The 24,143-nt window shown below is 38.2% G+C and overlaps 1 protein-coding gene and 1 non-coding gene across 8 annotated transcripts in view; one reads left to right on the top strand and one right to left on the bottom strand.

The window, feature by feature from the left end:
• Window positions 1–223: 223 nt before the first annotated feature.
• The window catches only part of ZNF143 (zinc finger protein 143), a 55,382-nt gene continuing 31,462 nt past the window's right edge, over window positions 224–24,143 (bottom strand). For all 7 annotated transcript variants that reach the window (XM_032640957.1, XM_032640958.1, XM_032640955.1 and 4 more), the window contains exons 12-16: window positions 18,015–18,242; window positions 15,369–15,517; window positions 13,037–13,198; window positions 2,067–2,213; window positions 224–1,216 (exon numbers count right to left, since the gene is read on the bottom strand). In XM_032640957.1, coding sequence (XP_032496848.1) covers window positions 1,133–1,216; window positions 2,067–2,213; window positions 13,037–13,198; window positions 15,369–15,517; window positions 18,015–18,242 — 770 coding nt within the window. In that variant the 3' untranslated portion in view covers window positions 224–1,132. The remainder of the gene's footprint in view (window positions 1,217–2,066; window positions 2,214–13,036; window positions 13,199–15,368; window positions 15,518–18,014; window positions 18,243–24,143) is intronic.
• TRNAE-CUC lies at window positions 23,641–23,713 on the top strand. The gene has a single exon. It is a non-coding gene; the product is annotated as a tRNA-Glu (tRNA).

The following is a 24,143-nucleotide window of genomic DNA, read 5'->3' as shown; positions in this document are numbered from 1 at the left end:
GGTAGACACGTAACCTCTTTGGACCTTCAGCTTCCTTATGTACAAACAGGAGTAGTAAATCCCACATATCTCACAAAATTGTTATGAGTAGATAAAAATGTATGGAAAAGTACTTATTTTGTGCTTGATACACAATATATGTGTTGTATTTTATTATGTTCGTGATATTTTCTACAACACTTCCCCCCACCTCCATACCAATTTAATGAAACAAATATAAAGGTAACATTTAAAAAATTGCTGTATTCAAAATTAATAATAAACTTTAGGGTAAATAAGCTTTAAAACAAAAGTACATAAGCAAAAATAAATAATTTACACCAACCCACTAACCTAATTTTCAGAGTAAAGCCATTTCCAATTACAGCACTATTATCCCGGGCTCCAGCCTGTGGTCAAACTTTGATAGTTTATTATTTTTAAAAAACAGTAACAAGAAACTGAACGCTAAGGAAAATCTTTAACAAAACCAAAGTACTGGATTTAACTTTTTAATTTTAAATAACCAAACTCTGTAATTTTATATATAATCCAATGTAATGCTAATACAATTAGCACTTCAGCTTGAAGAGCTGTTAGTTAACAGGGATGGAAAACTATAATGAATAGTCTTCAAACCGTAAGATACAAATAAAAATGGACAAGTATACAGTAGAACAAAAACTGCAGACACTCTACTAGCTGAGGGAAATATGTGAAGGCTTTACATCCTTTATTATCCATGATGGCTTTTGGAATTATGATTGTTTGATGTATAGAACCTTTGACATTTTAGATACAGCCTTTAATTTTTCACAGTAAGTTAAAAATCCATCATAAGTCTCCATAAGACTTCACTGGTCTTGCATGTAGACTCTAGGATTTTGCAATCTGATAAAAGAGTAACATAAAAATTTACTGTATTACCCTAACTTCATACTTCCTTGTACACAATGAATCAGTTTGGGAAATCTTTTCCAAGGGTTATATACACAAAAGTGTCAAGAATAAATTGTTCTCCACTCTTGCATAAAAATGTGTACACTGTTTCAGGAATGAAAAATTTCTAATTTTCCTGAGCCCGGGCTTCATGGATCTCTGCTGCCTGAAGATGAAAGGCTCCTCTTGCTTTATTGCTCCATTGTTCTGAGGATTAATCATCCAACCCTGGCGTTTCTCCTTGTTGGATCCTGGATGCTATTCTGATGGCTTCTTCCAGAGATGGCTGTTCTCCAAGCTGAAACAGGAACATACACAAAACCACAGTCAAGATGCCAAAGAAATATAACATACCAGAAGTAAAATTTCTCTCTGTAACTCTGACACCTGGGCTTGTTAAGGTACTACTGCTGATCCACAAAACATAAAAACAAATTCCTGCTGGGAATGCAGTTTCTTTATTTAGGATTTTGATAAACCTTCACGCATGCAAGGAACAAAAGATGCTCATCTTTTCCAGTGGAGATACAGAGCTTCCTGAGCCTTTAGCTTTTATGCCCATAAACTAAATTAAAACCAATAGCTGACATTTTCCTGAGTATGTTCTAACCCTTTTCCAAGTAAATACATTTAAAAAAAAATCTTCCCAAGGAAAGGTAATCTACACCTAGCATTCTAGATTCTCTGCCTGAATGCAGTGACTTCCCAGAGAATGTGTTCTTCACAGTCTTCTGACATTTCCCACCATAAAATACAGCTGTGCAGTGATTCTCAGAGGACTAACTTGGGGTCTATGTTTACAGGAGGTTCATTTCCAAGGAATAACTCTTAAGTGCTTTATAAAATCCTGCCTAATTAGACTTTTATTCTGAGAGTAAAGATAGCTGGCCAGGTACACACAGGTATATATATATATATACCAGGATCTTTATTTTTCTTGTTATAAATTCCCCTAGAATATACAAGGATGGTAGAAAACAAAGTTTTAGTCTGAGTCTACTTCAAACGCAGCAATTTCCTTAATGTGGCTAAGTAATACAGATGATTCTGTGCCCTGCCTCTGTGAAGGTTACGCATAAAGCAGAGAGTACAAGGCTGAGAGCTGAGCAGCACTGCTGTCAATGGAGGACAGTTGCCATTGTACCCACCTGAACTGCAATCTGGGTGCCGTTGGATGTTGCCACTAAGGTCAAAGGTCTGGTTTCTGTGGTTACTAAGTGATGGCTATGCTGTTGGTGCCCCATTTCTGATGATGCAGTATGGAATGCTGCCAAGTCCTGAGCCACAATTGCAACCTTAAAAAATACACAGAAAAATTAAAACTATGATTTAAATAGGTTAAAATCCATTTAACACAAGGGACTGTCTTCAAATTCAAAAGGAAAACCTCCCTTCTGACCATACACTTGTAGAAGCCTAAAGCTGGAAAAGACCTTACATATTGTCTATTCTGGACTCTTTTTTTTTTTTTGGCTGTGCCACGCAGCTTGTGGGATTTTAGTTCCCTGACCGGGGATTGAACTCGGGCCCTTGGCAGTGAGAAGCAGCAGTCCTAACCACTGGACCACGAGGGAATTCCCATGGACTCCTCTTTTTTATTTGAACAAGTTGAGGCTCAGATAGACGGGACGTATCTAAGGTTATAAAGTGAGCCAATGGCAAAACAGGGTAGAGGACACTGAAAAAGTGGATTCGCTATGTCAGTCTCCATTAACCAGGAGAGACATGACTGTGCCTAGATTCTATTATCCCTAAGAGGCTGCCTGGGAAGTTACACACGTGGACTAATTCACACCTCATATGTCTATTTATTCCCGAGTTTGGATCATTGGTAGATATACTATTTTCTCCTGTTTATCTGTTGCATTTAAAATTAGATTTCCATAAAAAAATTAAAAATTAAAAAAATAAAAAACAATTAAAAATTTAAAAAATAAAACAAAAGAATTAAAAATAAAGTTAGATTTCCATTGGGAATTCCCTGGCGGTCCAGTGGTTAGGACTCAGTGCTTTCACTGCCAAGGGCCCAGTTTCGATCTCTGGTCAGGGAACTAAGATCCCGGCAAGCTGCATGGTGCTGCCAAAAAAAACAACAAAAAAAAGATTTCCATTAACTAGGAAAACAAAGTACCAGTACCATTACTGACAAAATAGCAACTATCTTTTTTTGGGGGGTGGGGCTCACCATGGCCTGAGGGATCTTAGTTCTGACCAGGGATCGAACCCATGATCCCTGCAGTGGAAGTGCAGAGTCCTAACCACTGGACCACCAGGGAATTCGAAGCAACACATCTTGTTATACTCACTTCCTCTTTTAGATTCCATGCAATCTTTCCATCTTGTTCCTGAAGCATCTAGTCAAAGTGGTTAAAAGTGCTTTTGTAGCTCTTAAACCACAAATATAGCTTTTGCTATGTGGATACCAAAGAAAATGGCATCAATTACTTCTGTTATATATTTAAGAATTTTGTCCAGCCAAACTCAGAGAAAGAATAAGTTAAAAACTGAAACTACTATTTTACTTGGCCATTAATCCATTAAAAATGCTAGATTTTAGAGCTAATAGATATTCAGCTTGGATCAATTCCAGTAATGTTCCATAGTCCAGCAACAGATTTCAGTATGGCAGTGGGGGAATAGCTTATATTGGACTAACCCTTCCTGCAGATAACAATCATAAAGTGTGGAAAAAAATGTAAAAAAGCAACCATTTGAAGGCAGTGGTGAATGATGAAAAGCAGGCAGGAAATGGAGGGGATTCTTAAAAGAAGGGAACCACACTGGGTCACATCTATGTTTAAACAGCTTTTCCACTGAGGGCACTCACCAGTCTGAGCAGCACAGGGCAACATAAGCTATCAGAGATAATGGAGTCTATGGCTGCCAGAATGGCTACGTATTGAGAGGGATATCCTAGAAAGGAGAAAACCAGAGGGAGAGGGGCTCCCAAACCTGTGTATAAACTCCCCTCAATTCTTTAAGACCTCAGAACTGCAAACATGTTGGGGGGGGTTCCAATAAATCTGGTAGAAAGCAGCAGCTAGAAGGCTGAAAAGCTGAGAAGAGATTTCAGCAATACCACAGGACAGACAGGATTTAGAATTTCAATCCCACCAAGTTAGAAGGGTTTGGAAAATACCTCAGGCTTTCCATTGAAACCCTAAGAGCCACACTTTAGGAGTAAAGATTGTATCCCAGGACTGAAGATTCACCCTGAGACTAAATGGCAAAACTAAAACAGAACTACTTTAATAAAGTATAAAACCCAGCCTCTACAAGTAACTTAACTACCTGACAAAGCAAAATGAACATTCTTCAGAGAAAGATAACAAAATTAAGAATCTCTATAATGTATCATCCATAATGTCCAGAATACAATAAAAAAATTACAACACATAAGAAGAGGAAAATGTAACCCAGAGTCAAGAGAAAATGAAGTCAGTAGAAACATACCATGAGATGACCAAAATGTTAGAGTTAGTAAACAGGGACTTTAACACAGTTATTATAAATATGTTAAAAGGCTTATGGAATGCATACAAGAGGAAATCTCAGTAAATAAATGAAAACTATAAAAAAAAAGTAAATTCTACAATCAAAAATGAGAATATCTAAAATTATCTGAATGGGCCTAATAGAAGATGATGATGTCAAAAGAAAAGGTCAGTGAACTCTAAGATCAATAGGAATTATCCACCTGAAGAACCAAGAAAAAAAGATTAAAAAAAAAAAGAATGGCTCCCCAGCAACTTGTGGGACAATACCAAGTTAATATACATATAATTAGAGACTGAGAAGGAAAAGAGAAACAGAATGAGGCAGAATAAAATCTTTTGATGAAATTATGGCCAGACTTTTCCTAAATCTGGTAAAAAACAAATACCCCACAAAATATTATATAATGTTTTATAATATTATATATATTGTTTTATAATTATATAAAAGAAACCTAGTAGATAAATACAAAGAAAATCACGCCATAATCACATTGCTAAAAAAATCTAGAAAATAGCCAGAGAAAAACTGATATATTATATACAGGGGAACAATGATATGAAGATGGCAGATTTCTCATCAGAAACAATGAAGGACAGAGACAATTTAAAGTGCTGAAAGAAAAAAATTAACTGCCAACCAAAAATTCCATATCTAGCAAAAATATCCTTCAAATCAAAAATGTTTCAAAAAGAACGGTGAAATAATATATTTTCAAATAAACAAAAACAGAATTTGTCACTGTAGATCTGCACTACAAATAATGCTGAAGCATATCCTTCAGGCCAAAGGGATGACTCCATATGGAAACTCAAATCTACAGAAAGGAATAAAAGGCACTGGAAATGATAAATTAGTGGGTAAGTATAAAATATTATGTTTCCTGTCGTCCTATAACTTAGTTAAAAGATTAACTGTTTAATGCTAAAATATAATGTTGCATTGCCGGGGTTATAACATGTAAATGTAAAATATATTACAGCAGCACAAAGAGTAGGGGCATGAATGAAAATATACTGTTGCAAGGTTCTTAGATTTTATGTAAAGTAGTACAATGTTACGTCTAAGTAGACTTCAATACCTTAAGGATGCACATTTTAATCCCTGGAGCAACCACAAAAAAGTAACACAGAAGGGTATAATTAGGAAGTTATTTGAGGAATTAAAATGAAATATGTATGCACCTAATAACAGAGATTTAAAATACTGGAAGTAAAAAAACCCCTAACAACTAAAAGGGAAATACAAATCCACAATCATAGTTGGAGGTATTAATTCCTTTTTCTTAGTAACTAGTAGAACAAATACAGAAATGATTAATAAGGTTATAGAATATTTGAACAACACTATCAACCACCTTAACCTCATGTGTAGTATGCTACACCCAACAAGTGCAGAACACACATTCTTTTCAAATACATATGGAATCAATGAAAGACACAGGGAAAACAAGTCTCAAATTTCAAAATAATGAAATCTTACAGAATATGTTCTCTGACCATAACAGATTTAAATTAAAAATCAAGAACAACAGGTATCTTGGACTTCTCCAGTGGCACAGTGGTTAGGAATCCGCCTGCCAAAGCAGGGAACACGGGTTTGAGCCCTGATCTGGGAAGATCCCACGTGCCGCAGTGCAACTAAGCCCGCTAGCCACAACTACTAAGCCTGCGTGCCACAACTACTGAAGCCTGCGTGCCTAGAGCCTGTGCTCCGCACCAAGAAAAGCCACCACAATGAGAAGCCTGCGCACCCCAAGGAAGAGTAGCCCGCGCTCTCCACAACTAAAGAGCCCGTGTACAGCAATGAAGACCCAATGCAGCCAAAAATAAAATAAATTTATTTAAAAAAAAAAAGAAAACACATTTCCTTATAAAAAAAAAGAACAACAGGTATCTAGAGAAGTACCAGATATTAAGAAATTAAGCAACCTACATGCAAATTAAAACCACAATGATATATTATTTCACATCCACTAGAATGGCTAAAATTTTTTAAAGTAACAACACAAAATATTGATGCTATGAAACAAACAGAAATCTTATACATTGCTAGTGGGAGTGTATGATGGTCAAACCACTTTGGAGGACTGTTTGGCACTTGCACATAAAGTTAAATATACCTCTACCCCATCCAGCAATTCCACTAACAGGTATTTAGCTAAGAGAATGAGACCATATGTGTAAAAATATACTTGTACTAGAATTTTCACCGCCACCTTATTCACAATAATCAAAGATTGGAAGCATCCCAAATGTTCATCAAGGGGAGAATCTATCAACAAATTGTGATATATTCCTACCACAGAATACTGCTCAGCAATAAAAAACAATGAACTGATGTTATAAACAAGAACATGGATAAATCTCCAAAATATTATGTTAAAAGAAAAAACCCCAAAACAGAAGAGTTCATACTCTGGCTCCACTACGCAAAGTTTAAGAACAAACAAAATAATACAATCAGAATAACTAGGTGGAGACTGGCTGGAAGGGGTCTCAAGAGAACTTTCTGGGGTGATAGAAATGTTCTAGATCCTGTTTGGGATGGGATGGGTGTGTATGTTTAATAACTCACTGAACTGTAAATTTAAGATCTGTGCAGGGAATTCCCTGGCAGTCCAGTGGTTAGGACTCTGCGCTTCCACTGTCAGGGGCCCGGATTTAATCCTTGGTTGGGGAACTAAGATCGCACAAACAGCGTGCTGTGGCCAAAAAAACCCAACAAACAAACAAAAAACCCGTGCATTTCACTGTATGTAAATTTTACCTCAATGAAGAAAAAACAGATTTCAGGCTAATATGAAAAACATGTTCAACCTCACCCAACAAATGAAAGTAAAAATATAATTTATCCTTGGCTTGTGAATTATGCAAATATATAAAAAAAATCCTAATGCTAGTGAGAATACAGTGAAAACAAGAACACTTTTAGATCCATGGCATGATTGCTAAAACTTTCCAGAAAATAATTTGGCAATATGTAGCAAGAAGCTTAAAATAGTTCATACCATTAATCTAATAATTCCATGTCTAGAATTTGTTTCCTATGAAAATAATCAAGGAGCTTGAAGAACAATTTATGAATGTGGAATGAGTTAATGTTATGTATATCCATTTTATGGATTATTTTGTAAATATTAAAAATCCTTTTAAAAGAATGTTTAGGGACTTCCCTGATGTCACAGTGGTTAAGACTCCAAGCTCCCAATGCAGCGGGCCCGGGTTCAACCCTTGGTCAGGGAACTAGACCCCACATGCATGCCGCAACTAAGAAGCCTGTGAGCCACAACTAAGGAAAAGGCGAGCTGCAACTAAGGAGCCCACCTGCCGCAACTAAGACCCAGCACAACCAAATAAATAAATAAATAAATAAAATATTAAAAAAAGAACACTTAATTGATATGAGAAAGTACTCAGGATGTAGTGTTAAGTGGATGACAAGCATACAAAATTGTATTATAATCCTAACTTTGTTCACATATGCATACACACAGAAAAAAAGATGAAGTAAATAGTCTTAAATGTTGAGACTGGTTATTTTAACATCAAGGTAAATAGCTGACTTTTAGTTTGAGTCTCTAGTTTCAAATTCTCTTGGGTAGATACCTTTAAGTGGAATTACTGGATCATATGTAATTCTATGTTCAAGTTTTTAAGGAACTGCCACACTGTTTTCCACAGCAGCTGCACCATTTCACATTCCCATGAGCAATGCGTAAGAGTTCCAATTTCTCCACATCATCCCCAAAACTTGTTATTTTCTGTTTTCTGGATAACGGTCATCCTAATGTAGGTGAAGTGGGATCTCATTGTGGTTTTTATTTGTATTTCCCTAATGATAATGATGTTGAATATCTTTTCATGTGCTAATTGACCATCTGTAAATCTTCTTGGAGAAATGTCTATTCAACTCCTTCACTCATTTTTTTAAAAAATTTATTTATTTTTGGCCGTGTTGGGTCTTTGTTGCTGCACGTGGGCTTTTTCTAGTTGCGGCAAGCAGGGGCTACTCTTCGTTGCAGTGTGTGGGCTTCTCATTGTGGTGGCTTCTCTTGTTGTTGAGCACAGGCTGTAGGCGTGTGGGCTTCAGTAGTTGTGGCACATGGGCTCAGTAGTTGTGGCTCGCGGGCTCTAGAGCACAGGTTCAGTAGTTGTGGTGCATGGGCTTAGTTGCTCCGCGGCATGTGGGATCTTCCTGGCCCAGGGCTCGAACCTGTGTTCCCTGCATTGGCAGGCGGATTCTTAACCACTGCGCAACTAGGGAAGTCCCCTTCACTCATTTTTAAATTCGTTTGCTTGCTTTTTTCTTGTTGAGTTATAGGAATTCTTTATATAGTCTAGATATTTTCCCCCTCATAATATTATTATTTTATTTTATTATTTTAAAATATATTCTAGGGACTTCCATGGCAGTCCAGTGGTTAAGACTTCGCCTTCCAATGCAGAGGGTGAGGGTTCGATCCCTGGTCGGGGAGCTAAGAGCCCACAGTCCTCTCAGCCAAAAAAACCAAAACAGAAAACAGAAGCAATATTGTAACAAATTCAATAAAGACTTTAAAAATGGTCTACATCAAAAAAAAAATGGTCTACATCAAAAAAATAAAATATATATATATATTCTAGATATTAATCCCTTATTAGATGTATGATTTGCAAATATTTTCCCTCATTTTGTAGATTGTCTTTTCACTTTCTTGGTAGTGGCTTTTGATGCACAAGTGTTTTCAATTTTTTTTTTTTAGCCGTTCCCCGTGGCTTGTGGGATTTCAGTTCCCTGACCATGGATTGAACCAGGGCAATGGCAGTGAAAGCCTGGAATCCTAACCACTAGGCCACCAGGGAACTTACAAGTGTTTTTAATTTTGAAGAAGTTCAATTAATTTTTTTCTTTCATCACTTATCATTTTGGTGTCATATGTAAAAATAATCTCCTAATCCAATTTATCTGTTTTTTCTTTCATTGCCTGTGCATTTGGTATCATACATAAGAAATAAGATCATGAAGATTTTCACCTATGTTTTATTCTAAGAGTTTCATAGTTTTCTTAAGTTTAGGTCTTTAATCCATCTTGAGCTAATTTTTATATATGGTATAAGATAAGGGTCCAACTTTATTATTTCTCATGTGGATATACAGGTTTCCCGGCACCATTTGTTGAAAAGACAAATGAAAAGCCCTTTCCCACTGAAAGATCAAATTCTGACTGTCAAAATTTAGTTGACTATATATGTGAGGGTTTATTTCCAGAGTCTATTTTATTCCATTGGGAATATGTATTACTTTTGTAATCTGAAATTAACTAACTAAAATAGATGGAAAGCACTGACTCTTTAGTCTATACCTGCTAACTAGGCTTCCAAAGGCACCTGGAAAAATGAGTCTCAGAAATGCAATTACCTTAACGACCAAAAAAAAAAAAAAAGACTTAAGGAAGGACTGACTACTTTCTTCCCATGCATGTAAAGAAATGGTTACAACCAATTTAAGTGTTACAGATAATTCACAGGTGGGGTCCAAACACCCCAGTGAATAGCCAACTTTTGCCCGATGGCCTACATGTAGTTAACAGCAGAAGGAACAGTAGCAGCAGCAGGTCCTTAAGTGAAACCCCATCCCTGTTGTGATATCCCTAGCTGCTGGAAGCTGCCTGGCTTCATTCTAGCCCTCAAAGCCTTCTCTCTTGAGAACTTTTCTAGCTCACAGGCTACAGATAAGCTACATAAGAATGTGTGCTTTAGGGTCACTATCTTTCCAGACCTGCAACTGTACAAGGTGTATTTACCCAAGCTGGGCTATAAACCCATCCAGGAATCCCAGAGCCACGGAAATGACTGCAAACTGGTTAGGTGGGACCATTCCATAAGACAGCCTGAAAGCTAGTGGCTGCGTTTTTTGTTTGTTTTGGCATAAGGTAAAATTAGAAACAATAAAAATGCATGGATCTTAGGTGTTCTGTTGAGTTTTGACAGTTAGATACAACTGTGAAACCACCACTTAAAACAAGATGTAGAATAGTTCCTTCATATTTCATTCCATCAATTTCCTCCCCAGCCAAGCAGCACTTTCTGATTTCTATCGCCATGGATCGTCTTGTCTATTCTTGGATTTTGTGTAAGTGGAATCATATGGTATATATTCTAGAAGGAATTGCTGAGTCATAGAGTAGAGGTATGTTCGACTTCATAAGAAACTGCCAAACAGTTCTTCAAAATGGTTGTAACATTCTATACTCTCACTAGTGTGTTCAATGTCCTAGTTGCTTCATTTCTTTGCCAACATTTGGTTTTGTCTGTCTTTTTTATTTTAGCCATTTCCCTGTGTCTGAAATGGTGTCTCTTTGTGATTTTAACTTGCATTTCTTTGATGATTAAAGATGTTGAGCACTTTTTTGTGTTATTGCCTTTCATGTACCTTTTTTTTGTGCGGGGTCTGTTCAAATAAGCAATCAGATGATTTGATCTTTTTTTTTTTTTTTTTGCAGTATGCGGGCCTCTCACTGTTGTGGCCTCTCCTGTTGCAGAGCACAGGCTCCGGACGCGCAGGCTCAGCGGCCATGGCTCACAGGCCCAGCCGCTCCGCAGCATGTGGGATCTTCCCAGACCGGGGCACGAACCCATGTCCCCTGCATCGGCAGGCGGACTCTCAACCACTGCGCCACCAGGGAAGCCCCTGATTTGCTCATTTTTAATGGGTTGTTCACCTTTTTATTATTGACTTATAGAAGTTTGTCATATATTTTCAATACAAGTCCACTGTCAGATATAGTGTGAATATTTTTTTCCCAGTTTGGGGCTTATCTAATCTTTTACTACACATTGTCTTTGGTGAGCAGAACTAATTTTGAAGAAGTCCAATTTATCAGAAAAGAAAAAAATTTATTATTAGTGCATTTTGTATCCTGTCCAAGAAATCTTTACCTTAAGGTTGCAAAAACATTCACTTTTCTTCTAGAAGCTTTATGATTCTGAGTTTTCTATTTCAAGGTGTAGAAAGCCTTCAATTTTGTTCCTTTTTTCAGGACTGTTTTGGCTATTTTAGGTCCTTTGTTTCATGTAAATTTTAGAATCGGATTATCTGTATCTTCAAAAATTCCTGCTGGAATTTTTATTGTGATGGTATTGAATCTATAACCGAATTTAGGAAGAATGACAGCTACTAACTGACAGACTTTTTCACTGAACAGGGTAAGGCAGCTGCAGTGAAACCCCGCACTGCCTTCAGCATAGCACAAGAAGGGTTTTTAAATGTTATTAACCAATATCATTTATTTTAAAAGAAATGAAAAATTAAACTACAAAGAGATACATTAGATTGGCAAAAATCCAAAGGTTTTACCACTATATTGACTATCAGAAGGGGGGGAGGCACTCTCAAAGGCTGCAGCTAGGAATGTAGATGGGTATAACCCTAGAAAGGAAGTCTGGGAATATCTATCACAATTACCAATGCATATGTTTTTTCACCCAGCAATTCCACTCTAGGGATTTATCTAGTAGCAGATGTACTCACACACATGCAAAATCACATGTGCACAAGGTTATGTGTTGTTTGAAACAGCAAAAGACTTTAAATAAATTATGGCATGTCCAATATAGTGGAATATGATATAGCTTAAAAAAAGAATGAGGATGGGCTTCCCTGGTGGCACAGTGGTTGGGAGTCCGCCTGCCGATGCAGGGGACATGGGTTCGTGCCCCGGTCCGGGAGGATCCCACATGCCACAGAGTGGCTGGGCCTGTGGGCCATGGCCACTGAGCCTGGGTGTCCGGAGCCTGTGCTCCGCAAAGGGAGAGGCCACAACAGTGAGAGGCCCGCGTACCACCCAAAAAAAAAAAAAAAAAAAAAGAATAAGGAGGGAATTCCCTGGTAGTCCAGTGGTTAGGACTCGGTGCTTTCTCTGCCGGGTCCCGGGTTCAATCCTTGGTTGGAGAACTACGATAACTAAGATCCCTCAAGCCATGCTGCATGGCAGGAAAAAAAAAAAAGAGGAAACTCTCTATAAAATGAAATAGAAAGATTTCCTAGATGTATTATTAAGGTTAAAAAAAAAAAGGTGAAGACGAGTATAGAATTTACTATCATAAAAAGGGAAGGAGGGGAAGATGACTATTTATTTGTATTTGTTCGTATATGCTTAATGAGTTGTTGGGAAAATTACGCAAGAAACTGATAAAAGTGGATTATCTCTGTGGGGGCAGGGGTGGAAAGAAGACTTTTCACTGCCTATCTGTATATACTTTTTGACTTTTGAATTATGTGAATATATTACATATTAAAAAAATTAAATTTTGCAAATGAATTTTTTTCTAAGTATCTGATGATGATAATGATGATAGGAAGAGCAACCATTAATGAACACTTAATATATACTTGGGCTGACTACTTTATATGCATTATCTTGCTTAATCCTTCTATTAACCTCATGGGGTAGATGCAATAATCACTCCTATTTTACAGATGAGGAAAAACTGAGACTCAGAGGGTTATGTAGCTAAGAAGTTGTAAAACTGGGATTCAATCTGAGGTTTGTGTGCTTAACCACTGTATCACACTGTACATCTATGTAATGGTTTTGATATTGATATATGTATTGACTGATATAAAAGAAAAAAGCAATTACCTGCTGCCCTTCTGTACCCTCGGCGGTAACCATAGCAACAGAGTGTGTTCCTGCTGAGGAGATGACTGCATCATGAGCAGGTACTGTGATGGGCGTTCCATCCTGTGTTACCATTGTGATGGTATTGCCAATGGCCTGCATGTCAGCTTGAGATATGTTCACCTGCAATACAATGCATTTTACAATCAGGCAATGTTTCTTGTTTTATCTGGCAGTCTTTATTAAGGGCAAGGCCTAATCCTTGTATAAGTCTACTCTGGGAGCAGATAAGCATTTTACAATGGAAAGAGGTCATCAGAAAAACTGCATATTCCTTTTTTTTTTAATATCTTTATTGGAAAAACTGAATATTCCTTAAATGCATTTACTCCTCTCCATCTCTACTGCCAATTTAGACCCCTATTTTTCTCTCATCTAATTTTCTGCAATACAATGTCTTTCCAAATATCTAGTCTAACGCGTCCCTAATCATCCTCTACCTTGTCACCTTTCTAAAAAACAAACAAATTTCATTATGCTCCCTGCTCAAATCCCCAGTGACTCCCCATCACTACAGTTCAGACTTCTTACATGGCACTCATGACCTTTCATCATCTGGCCTTAAACAGCTTCTCCAGACTCATCTTTCACTTCTTCCAACCCAGCACACAAATCTGGCACTCCAGCCACAACAGATCATTTGCATCCCCGGGAATGTCATATTCTGTTATATTTTTGTGACTTTGCCCTTTCCTTCACTCTCTGCCTGGCTAACTCATAAAAATTCTTCAAGATCCAGCTGAATGGCCATTCTCTACAAGGGCCTCCAAGATTCCTTCAGGAAGCATCATTTACCCCTTCCTCCAGGTTGCCACAACACTTTACATACCTGTCGATTATATACCCATCATTATGAGAAATTATTTTTCATTTTAGGAACGTCCCTCTCCTACTAGACTACGATACCCCCCCCTTCCAGTACTCCCCACACTAACTTTACCAAAATATCTGTCATTGGGTTCAATAAATGTTTGTTTTTTAATTGACCAAAGGAATGGAATAGAAATCCCTAAAGGAAATGGGAAGGTTATATCTAGAGAAAATACAACTTTGGGATGGGGAAAATAGCTGCTTTAAAACATATGAAGAGGGATTAGACTCATTCTATATGGTCAGAGAAAAGCCATGAGTGGATGACACAGTGGTTAAGTTCCAGTCTGATAAACCCTTAAATTATCCAGCAATGGAACAGACTATCTCTTCAGAGAGAAACTGCCTCATCTATATGGGGGCTGCTGTAGAGGGAATTTCTCCAGTATAGGAAGGGAAGGAGGTTAGATCAAATGACCTCCACAGAGCCTATCTGTGATGACCTAATTTTTAAAAAAGGCTTAGGGTTGAGGCTGAATTAAAATTGTGTTAGTAAACATGTTAAATCTTATATGCCAATCAGTAGACAAAGAGTGTTGTGTAGAATTAGTGATGTCAAAAGTAACGGGAAGAGGAATGAATGGGATGGTACGAGTGCTTTTTATTTTCCTATCCTGAATACGTTCTGCCTTCTAGCTAACATCAGCACATTAACAGTTATCAACACAAAGGGCAAATTAATCATGGGAGGTAAAGGTCCGAGAGAGACAGGTAAGAAGAGAGTTCTCCATGGAAGAGGTAGATACAGAAGGATAAAGAACCCCATATGTCTATTTCCACCAGTTATTAAGACAACCTTAGCTAGAGCTTAAAAATGAAATCAAGTCAATTATTTTATGCTAGTGGCATCTAGAAAACAATGACAAGTTTGACTATTGAACAACAGCCATTATATTGCTTTTCCTGGGGAAATCAAGATACCTCTTCTATTAATTCTGTGAAGCTAGTAAAGTGAACTCCCATGATTCCAGGTAGGGAGAGAGTCACACTCTGGAAATTTTACAGATGTGCCCATCACTGACTTGCCAGGATCTTTTAATGATGTCCTCGTCACCTCAGCCAAACCTCTGCTGACTTCTCAATCCTATCCCTTCTCTGAATTGGGTTTCATATGGATCTATTACTTTTCAAGCCCTCAATTTCACTGTGGTTCTGACCTTCACCACCTCACATTTGAACAATACCCATAACACCATTTGAATTCTACAGAGTCACAAACCTTCTCTCTTTACTAATCTCCCTGCAGGTAGTCGCTTTCAACAGGCTACTAGAAAGCCTCCAGGAGATCCAGCACTGCCTACAAGCTAAACTCCAAACTCTGTGCCCCAATTCAAGGCTTTCCTCAATTGGGACCCAACCTGCCTTTCAAGCCCAGGCTCAGAGAAATATTATTTAACTTGTTTGACTTTTGGTGGGTACTTACATGCTGAGTCCCGTCCTGGGATATGAGTGTAACCTGTTGACTCAACCCAGACTGGGTTACTGTGGCTACTTGTGTAGACACAACATCGTCCCCTTCTACACCTGTAACATACGTGATCTGGGACCCTTTAAGAACATCTTCACTTTGACCTGTTTAAAACAAATGAATTATTTATTTGATCAAACAACCAAGCTGTTTAGAAAACAGAGGAGATTTTAAATATTACAGAGAAAACTGACAAAAGTTAAATGGCATGTGTATTAAATTCTAAATCATGATTTTTTCTTTGGCCATGTGGCATGTGGGATCTTAGTTCCCTGACTAGGGATTGAACCCGAGGCCCTTGCATTGGAAGTGCAGTCTTAACCATTGGACCACCAGGGAAGTCCCTACATTCTAAACCATGAAAATGGCTTCCAGCACCTCCTGCCAATCTCTCCACCTCCTCTTTTGCAAAGCCAAACCAAATCAAAGCAGACCAAACCAAACTTTTCCACATAAAGTGTAACTGTTCTAATTTTGAGAGACCTTGCTTATTCTCTTATTTGGAGTAATTATGTGATACCATGCATGTGTGCTGGGGCAGGGAGTGGGGGAACTGTACAGGGAGACTAACTGGCAAATAATCCTTCCAACATGGCAAGTATGCACTAAGTCCTTGCAGTCACTTAAGAAGCTGCTAAAAATGATAAGACAACCTTCATAAACATTAACCACAAAACCAGAATGGTATGTAAACACAACGTACTAACACTAAGTTACTTACTCTTTTAACACAAGTGACTGATTATAAGTCATCAGTACACAGTGACATCACTGTGTAAAGACAACGTAATGGCATATTATCTGGGTTAAGGTTAACCATTTAGTAAGTAACAGAACAGGAGCCCCCCTCCACTTCTTTATTTCACAAAGAACCAGCAAGTAAACAGCAATTTCAATAGTCAATTACTGCCATACTTGGCAACCAGGAAGATTATTGATCCCTCTCTTCTATTGCTTTCCACCTCTCATGATGCCAGAAAAAGGGTAAATATTTTTTTTCCTTCAAAGAAGGACCTTATATGCTAATTTATGAGTACTTCTCAAAGTTATGGTTGATGCCTACACTCATACAGCTATAGTCATCATGGTGTAATCTCTATGACACTCATTACTTCATTTCTTTTTGTTCTGTTCCATGGCTATTTATTATATTTATTATTATACCATTATTCCAATGGGTTCAAAACCTAGGGGACCATATGGGAGAAAAGGAACATAAACCCATCCTTATTCTTGGAAAAACAATCTTACTTTAATTTTTTTAACAAAATGTATATTATTATAGATTATCTTCTAGAACACAAGAAATTCTGACAATCTGAAATATCAACATTTAAGGAAGAGATTGAGGAAGCTTAAAAGAGGAACAGTCTTAAACCTAAGTTTGACATCATGAAAGTCTGCTTTCTAATTGCAACGATTTAGCAGCTGTTGTGATATCTAACAATGCACACTTACACTGCTTTGGCTAGAAAACAGCATAGCATTCAAGAGTGAAGGAATTTGGGGGAATTCCCTGGTGGTCCAGTGGTTAGGCACTTTCACTAACAGGGACCTGGGTTCAATCCCTGGTCAGGAAACTAAGATCCCACAAGCCATGTGGCATGGCCAAAAATAAAAAAACTAAAAAATAGAAGAGTGAAGGAATTGTTATTTTCTTACTATCACATGACTGATATCTGAAAAGACAAATTAGAACTCCAGGGAATTATCTGAGTAGACAGTGAATGATCTGTTCTTTTCCTTATTCTCCATTTTTCTCCTACCTAAATGTTTTTCAACACTTCAATCCTAGTTGTTAAGAATGGGTAAAGATGTTTTAATTTTCAAATTTACTCCATTTAGGAGGTACTCAATGAAACAGGACAACATATGTTTCTTTGGTTTGTTTTAGAAAAACCTACTTCATTTTACCTATTTAACTATGCTGATTTATTTAACTGAAATCATAGAATCTAATTCTCTAAAATATTTTTTCCAAGAGTTTATCCTTATTGAAATGAATGTTTTTGTCTCCAACAACACTACTGAATAGCACATGAATCAACTAAGAGTTATCTGGGAGTGCTTCACTGCTCTTATGATTAAGACCAACATCTTAATACACCCAAATAGTCTAGGCTGCCCCTGCTTTGCTGTGCAGTCTCATTTCATACCACCTTCCCAAGAAGAAGTGCCATGCTGGCCAGGCTTCTTTCAGTCTCTCCGATTTACTTTGCTCTCTCCCACCTCAGGGCTTTTTGCTTGTGCCAATCCCTCTATTTGGATCGTTCTCTTGCCTTTGCTCCCTGTTTACCACCCCCCAACCCCCCCACATCCCTGACTCTACACCAAGTTAACCCTTATTCACCCTGTAGATCTCTCCAAAAATCACTTCCTCAGGGGAGCCTTCTCTGACCTACGAGACTAGACTAACTTCCCCTCTTATACCCCAGAGCATTAAGCGCCTTTCTTTGATAGCAATTATCACAGCTGTAAATGATATGTTTGTGTGACTATTTGAAAAACTTTATGATTTGAGAAAATGCTTTAAGTCATAAATTACGTTCATAACTGTTGATTTTCAAACACAGACATAGACATACTGGAAAAAACCCTTACCTGGGGGAGGCTCAAAGAAGGCTTCCTGCTCCTCCTCAATGGGCTCAGTGTCATTGTGAGCTGTCCGTTTGTGCATGGCCAGCGTGGAGATCTGCTTGTATGTCTTCCCACAGTGGTTACAGTTGTACGGTTTGGAGTGAGTGTGAACAACATGATGCTTGTACAAACTGGAATATTCTGTGAACCTTTTGTCACACCCAGGGACTGTACAAACATATGGCTTTTCCCCTAAGAACAGCACACACATACAAAAAAATCAACTTTTACCTACGAAGGCATAATCATTCCATACCTTCTGGTGGGGGGAGGGGGGAGGGGTGGGGGAGGGGGCAGAGAGAGGGAACCTCTAGTGGCAAAAATAAATAGCTGTCAAATCCCTTTCTATCCTGCTAGGAGGCAGTGAACAAGAAAAGACTCCTTAACTATGGTTTCATCTTGGATCAAAAGGTGGTCTGCACCCTGAGTCTCATCCTATGCCTGAATACTACTTTCCCCTTAATTACAAGGGATTTGAAAAATAAGGATGGAGATGTTTATTGCCCAGTTAACTCTAAGATTTGGTGAAACTGTTATTGTTACCTGTAACTAGATAATCTAGATATCATTAGTGATACTTTACTAATAATGGCAATAATAAATGCAATTATTAGTATAACTAATGTAGCTTACCCTAAGGGTTTTTAAAAATATATTTATTTATTTTCTAAAAATTTTTATTTATTTATTTGGTTGCGCCAAGTCTTAGTTGTGGAAGGCGGGTTCCTTAGTTGGGGCTCCAAGGCTCCTTAGTTGCAGCAGGTGGGCTCCTTAGTTGTGTGGCATGCGAACTTTTAGCTGCAGCATGCATGTGGGACCTAGTTCCCTGACCAGGGATTGAACCCAGGCCCCCTGCATTGGAAGCGCAGTCTTATCCACTGCACTACCAGGGAAGTCCCCAAATATATATATATTTATTTATTTACACCGGGTCTTAGTTGTGGCACATGGGCTCCTTAGTTGCGGCAGAAGGGCTCCTTAGTTGCGGCAGGCAGGCTCCTTAGCTGTGGCATGTGAACTCTTAGTTGTGGCATGCATGTGGGATCTAGTTCCCTGACCAGGGATTGAAACCAGGCCCCCTGCACTGGGAGCGCAGGGTCTTAACCACTGTGCCACCAGGGAAATCCCACCCTAAGGGTTTTATAAGGATAATAAACAAAGATTTTCTAAAAAGTCTATGGGACATAGTTTGGACACTTCAGTAAATCTAAAAGGACACACATTTTATATTAACTTCAGTTGACTTCTTGCATCCAATCAAAAGCTATTAAATATTCACTAAAAACAACTCAATACAAAGTAATTCTTTTTCCATGAAACAGTCTGAGAACAATGTAGGCAGTACATATATTTTTAGAACTTTTCATTATAGAAAATTTCAAACATACACAAAAGTATAGAGAAACAGTACAATAAACCCCCATGAACCAATCATCTAGCTTCAACTATCAATTTATGGCCAATATAGTTTCATTTATTCACCACATTTCTGCCCCCTCTTCCCACCCTGGATTATTCTGAAACAGCTCCAGATAGCATTCTATCTCATCTATAAATTTCAGATTGTATAAAAGATGGATGTTTTTAAATAACAAAATTAACAATAATTATTTAATATCATAAAATATCTAGACACTGTTAATATGTAGTGGGGGGAATCTAACACTGAGAGCAAACTGGAACAAATTAACCTAACTGTAGTTTTTTTTTCTTTTATAAATTTATTTATTTATTTATTTTTGGCTGCATTGGGTCTTCGCTGCGTGCTTGGGCTTTCTCTAGCTGCAGTGAGTGGGGGCTACTCTTCGTTGTGGTGTGTGGGCTTCTCATTGCGGTGGCTTCTCTTGCTGCGCAGCACGGGCTCTAGATCCCAGGCTCAGTAGTTGTGGCGCACGGGCTTAGCTGCTCTGTGGCATGTGGCATCTTCCAGGACCAGGGTTCAAACCTGTGTCCCCTGCATTGGCAGGCAGATTCTTAACCACTGCGCCACCAGCGAAGTCCCCCTAACCTTAGTTTAAATGAATACTTGTAACCACTTAGAAGGGGTATGGGGGCCAGGGCCAGGGTGGGGGGTAGCAGGGGGAGAATAAACTAATTAAAGTTAACTCATACACACAGTATTTGACTAATGCTCTCAGTCTTGGACTAGGCTGGAGTGGGGAAAACTGCAAACAAATCTTCAGTTCTTCTTGGTAGGCTTGTTTATTGTAGTGCTATGGGCAAAACAACTCTGAAACTATTTTAGGTGTAATAAAGGATTAAGCAATGAATAAATGTGTCAATGTTGTTGGAAGCTAGAGCACTTACTATGGAAGAAGGGACATACAAATACGGAATGAGGGAAGAAAAGAGCTCTGTAAGATGCGCTGGAATTGGATGTACTAGTGTGAACTCATATACTCTCTAAAATGTGTTTATGTGTGTATACATATGCATATCCCAGTTTGTTCTCATTTTACACCTTTCTTGGGTTAACTCCATCTTTTTCCATGGCTCTGAACCAGTAAAACCAACCACAAATATAAAATCACTAATGTAATCTGTAATATACATCTTAGACATTAGTAATTGAGATTGCTTCCGTCCTTTGCCCAGCCTGCATTCTCAAAGCAGGGCAGGTTAAAGTTCTTATCTTGGGGAATGGTTGTGGGGCAGATATGACAAGGGCAAGGCCAGGCAGGGAAATGTCAGGCAATTCCAACTCAGAGAACCAGCCCTATTCATATTTAGGCTGGAGCAGAAACTGCCACTAGGTGGCACCAAACCACAGTCAAGATGGAAATGAATTTGTATTTTTGGTGGGAGGGGGGTTGTTTTGTGATTTTGTCTTGAAATTATACTTTTTTAAATTGAAGTATAATTGACTTACAATATTAGTTTCAGGTGTATAGCATACTGATTCAATATTTTTATACATTACAAAATGATCACCACAATAAGTCTAGTTACCATTTATCAACGTACGAAGTTATTACAATATTATTGATTATATTCCCTATGCTGTATATCCCATGACTCATTTATTTTATACCTGGAAGCTTGTACCTCTTAATCTCCCACGCCTATTTCACTCATCCCCCAACCCCCTCCCCTCTGGCAACTACTAGGTTTGTTTTCTCTATCCATGTGTCTGTTTTTGTTTTACATTTGTCTGTTTTATTTTTAAGCTCCACATAAGTGAAATTATATGGTATTTGTCTTTCTCTGTCTGACTTATTTCACTTAGCTTAATACCCTCTAGGTATCCATGTTGTCACAAATGGCAAGATTTCATTCTTTTTTATGGCTAATATTCCACTGTATGTGTATCACATCTTTTTTTTTTAAATATTTATTTATTTGGCTGCACTGGGTCTTAGTTGTGGCATGCGGGATCTTTTAGTTGCAGCATGTGGGATCTTTAGTTGCAGCATGCACGATCTTTTAGTTGTGGCATGCAGGATCTTTAATTGCGGCATGCAAACTCTTAGTTGAGGCATGTGGGATCTAGTTCCCTGACCAGGGATTGAACCCGGGCCCCCTGCATTGGGAGCATGGAGTCTTAGCCACTGGACCACCAGGGAAGTCCCTATGTGTATCACATCTTTATCCATTCATCTATCAATGGATACTTAGGTTGCTTCCATATCTTGGCTACTGTAAATAATGCCGCAATGAACACAGGGGTGTATATATTTTTGAATTAGTGTTTTTGTTTTCTTCATTAAAATACCCAGAAGTGTAATTGCTGGATCGTATGGTAGTTCTATTTTTAATTTTTTGAGGAACCTCCATACTGTTTTCCATAGTGGCTGTACCAATTTACATTCCCACCAACAGTGCAATAGGATTTTCTCTTCTCCACATCCTTCCTCATGACTAACTCGGTCACCAGGTCCTTTGCTGATACCTCTTCAATGTCTTTCATTTTTATCCTTCTCCATCTCACTCACTTCAAATATTCGAACGGCCCTTAATCAGTCTCCTTGCTTATGGTCTCATCTCCCTTTAACTTCTTTCTATGGTATTGACAGAGTGATTTTTTTCCTAAAAAAACAAATTTTCTTTAAATCCTCTTAAAGCTTCCCCTCTGTCCATAGCAGTATTCAAAACTTGTTAATGTACCAGTTTCAAAGGAAAGGGATTGTTGTAAATGCCTGAAAACATTTCCAGAGATATCCAGGGGTCTGCAGAGTGCAGACTAACTTATGCAACTAAAGTTCCATTCTTCAAAAATGTCTTTTCATTTTGAATTATCACAAGTTTACTCTTAATATCAATAATAAAAACAATATATTAAAAATCTCCCTCTCATTCACCTTTCCACTCACATCAAAAATACAACCATCTGGGCTTCCCTGGTGGTGCAGTGGTTGAGAGTCCGCCTGCCGATGCAGGGGACACGGGTTCGTGCCCTGGTCTGGGAAGATCCCACATGCCGCGGAGCTGCTAGGCCCGTGAGCCATGGCCACTGAGCCTGCGCGTCCGGAGCCTGTGCTCCGCAATGGGAGAGGCCACAAGAGTGAGAGGCCCGCGTACCGCAAAAAAAAAAAAAAAAAAAACCATGTGAAACTAACACAATATTATAAATCAACCATACTTCAAATAAAAAAAAATACAACCACAAAGTGGAGAATCAAAATTAAAACGTTTTAAGAGGAGGGTGGGACAAACTGGGAGACTAGGATTGATATATATACACTACCATGCGTAAAACAGATAGCTAGCAGGAACATGCTATAAAGGACAGGAAGCTCAGCTCTGTGCTCTGTGGCGACCTAGATGGGTGGGATGGGGGAGGGTGGGAGGGAGGTCCAAGAGGGAGGGGATATAGGTATACATATAGCAGATTCACTTCATTGTACAGCAGAAACTAACACAACATTGTAAAACAATTATACTCCAATTAAAAAAAAATTAAAAAGTTTTGGGTAATTCCCCAGCAGTCCAGTGGTTAGGACTCGGCGCTTTCACTGCAGGGGGCCAGGTATGATCCCTGGTTGGGGAACTAGGAATCCTGCAAACCATGAAGCGTGGCCAAAAAAAAAAAAAATTAAAAACTTTTGAGCTGCAAATGACACCATCAAGAAATTGAAAAAAAAACGAAAACAAAAAACCCACAAAAACAGGAAAAAATGTCTGTAAATCACATACCTAACAAGGGACTTGTATGCAGAATATAATAAAGAATTCTTATAACCCAACAAAAAAAAAGACAACCCAATTTAAAAAATGGGCTAAGAATCTGAACAGACATTTCCCCCCAAAATACATACAAATGGCCAATAAGCACATAAAAAGATGCTCAACATCATTAGCAAACTAGGAAAATACAAATCAAAAGCACAATGAGGTAGATACCACTTCACACACACTATGATGGCTATAATCAAAAAGAGAGATAACAACAACTGTTTGCTAGGATGTGGAGAAATTGGAACCCTCATACATTGCTGGTGAGAATGTAAAATGTTGCAGCCACTTTGGAAAACAATTTGGCAGTTCCTCAAAATGTTAAACAAAGTTATCGTAAGATCCAACAATTCCACTCCTAGGTGTATACCCAAGAGGAATAAAAACATATATCCAAAAAAAAAGAAAAGAAGGGAATTCCCTGGTGGTCCAGTGGTTAGGACTCTGCATTCTCACTGCCAAGGGCCCAGGTTCAATCCCTGGCAAGGGAACTAAGATCCCAAGAGCTGTGTGGTACAGCCAAAATAAAAACACCACACATCCAGAAAAAAATTGTACATGAATACTCCAGCAGCATTATTCATAATAGCCAAAAAGTGAAAATAACTGGTAAATTGATAAATAAAATTTGATGCATTCATATAAAGGAATACTAGTCAGTAATTAAAAAGGAAAGAACTATTGATATGACATGGCTGAACTTCAGTACTATTATGCTAAGGGAAAGAAACCAGACAATAAACACCATATACTGTACATCTATATGAAATATTCAGAATGGGAAAATCCATAATTGCTTATGGCTGGGGGGTAGGGTGGAAGAAGACTGCTAACAAGTATGGAGTTTCTTTCAGGTGAGATGAAAATGTTCTAAAATTGGATTTTGGTGATGGTTGTACAACCCTGTGAATATAATAAAAA

This window comes from Phocoena sinus, chromosome 8, assembly GCF_008692025.1.
Source record: "Phocoena sinus isolate mPhoSin1 chromosome 8, mPhoSin1.pri, whole genome shotgun sequence".
In the NCBI taxonomy this organism is placed as follows: domain Eukaryota; kingdom Metazoa; phylum Chordata; class Mammalia; order Artiodactyla; family Phocoenidae; genus Phocoena; species Phocoena sinus.
This window is presented reverse-complemented; position numbering and strand designations above follow the sequence as displayed.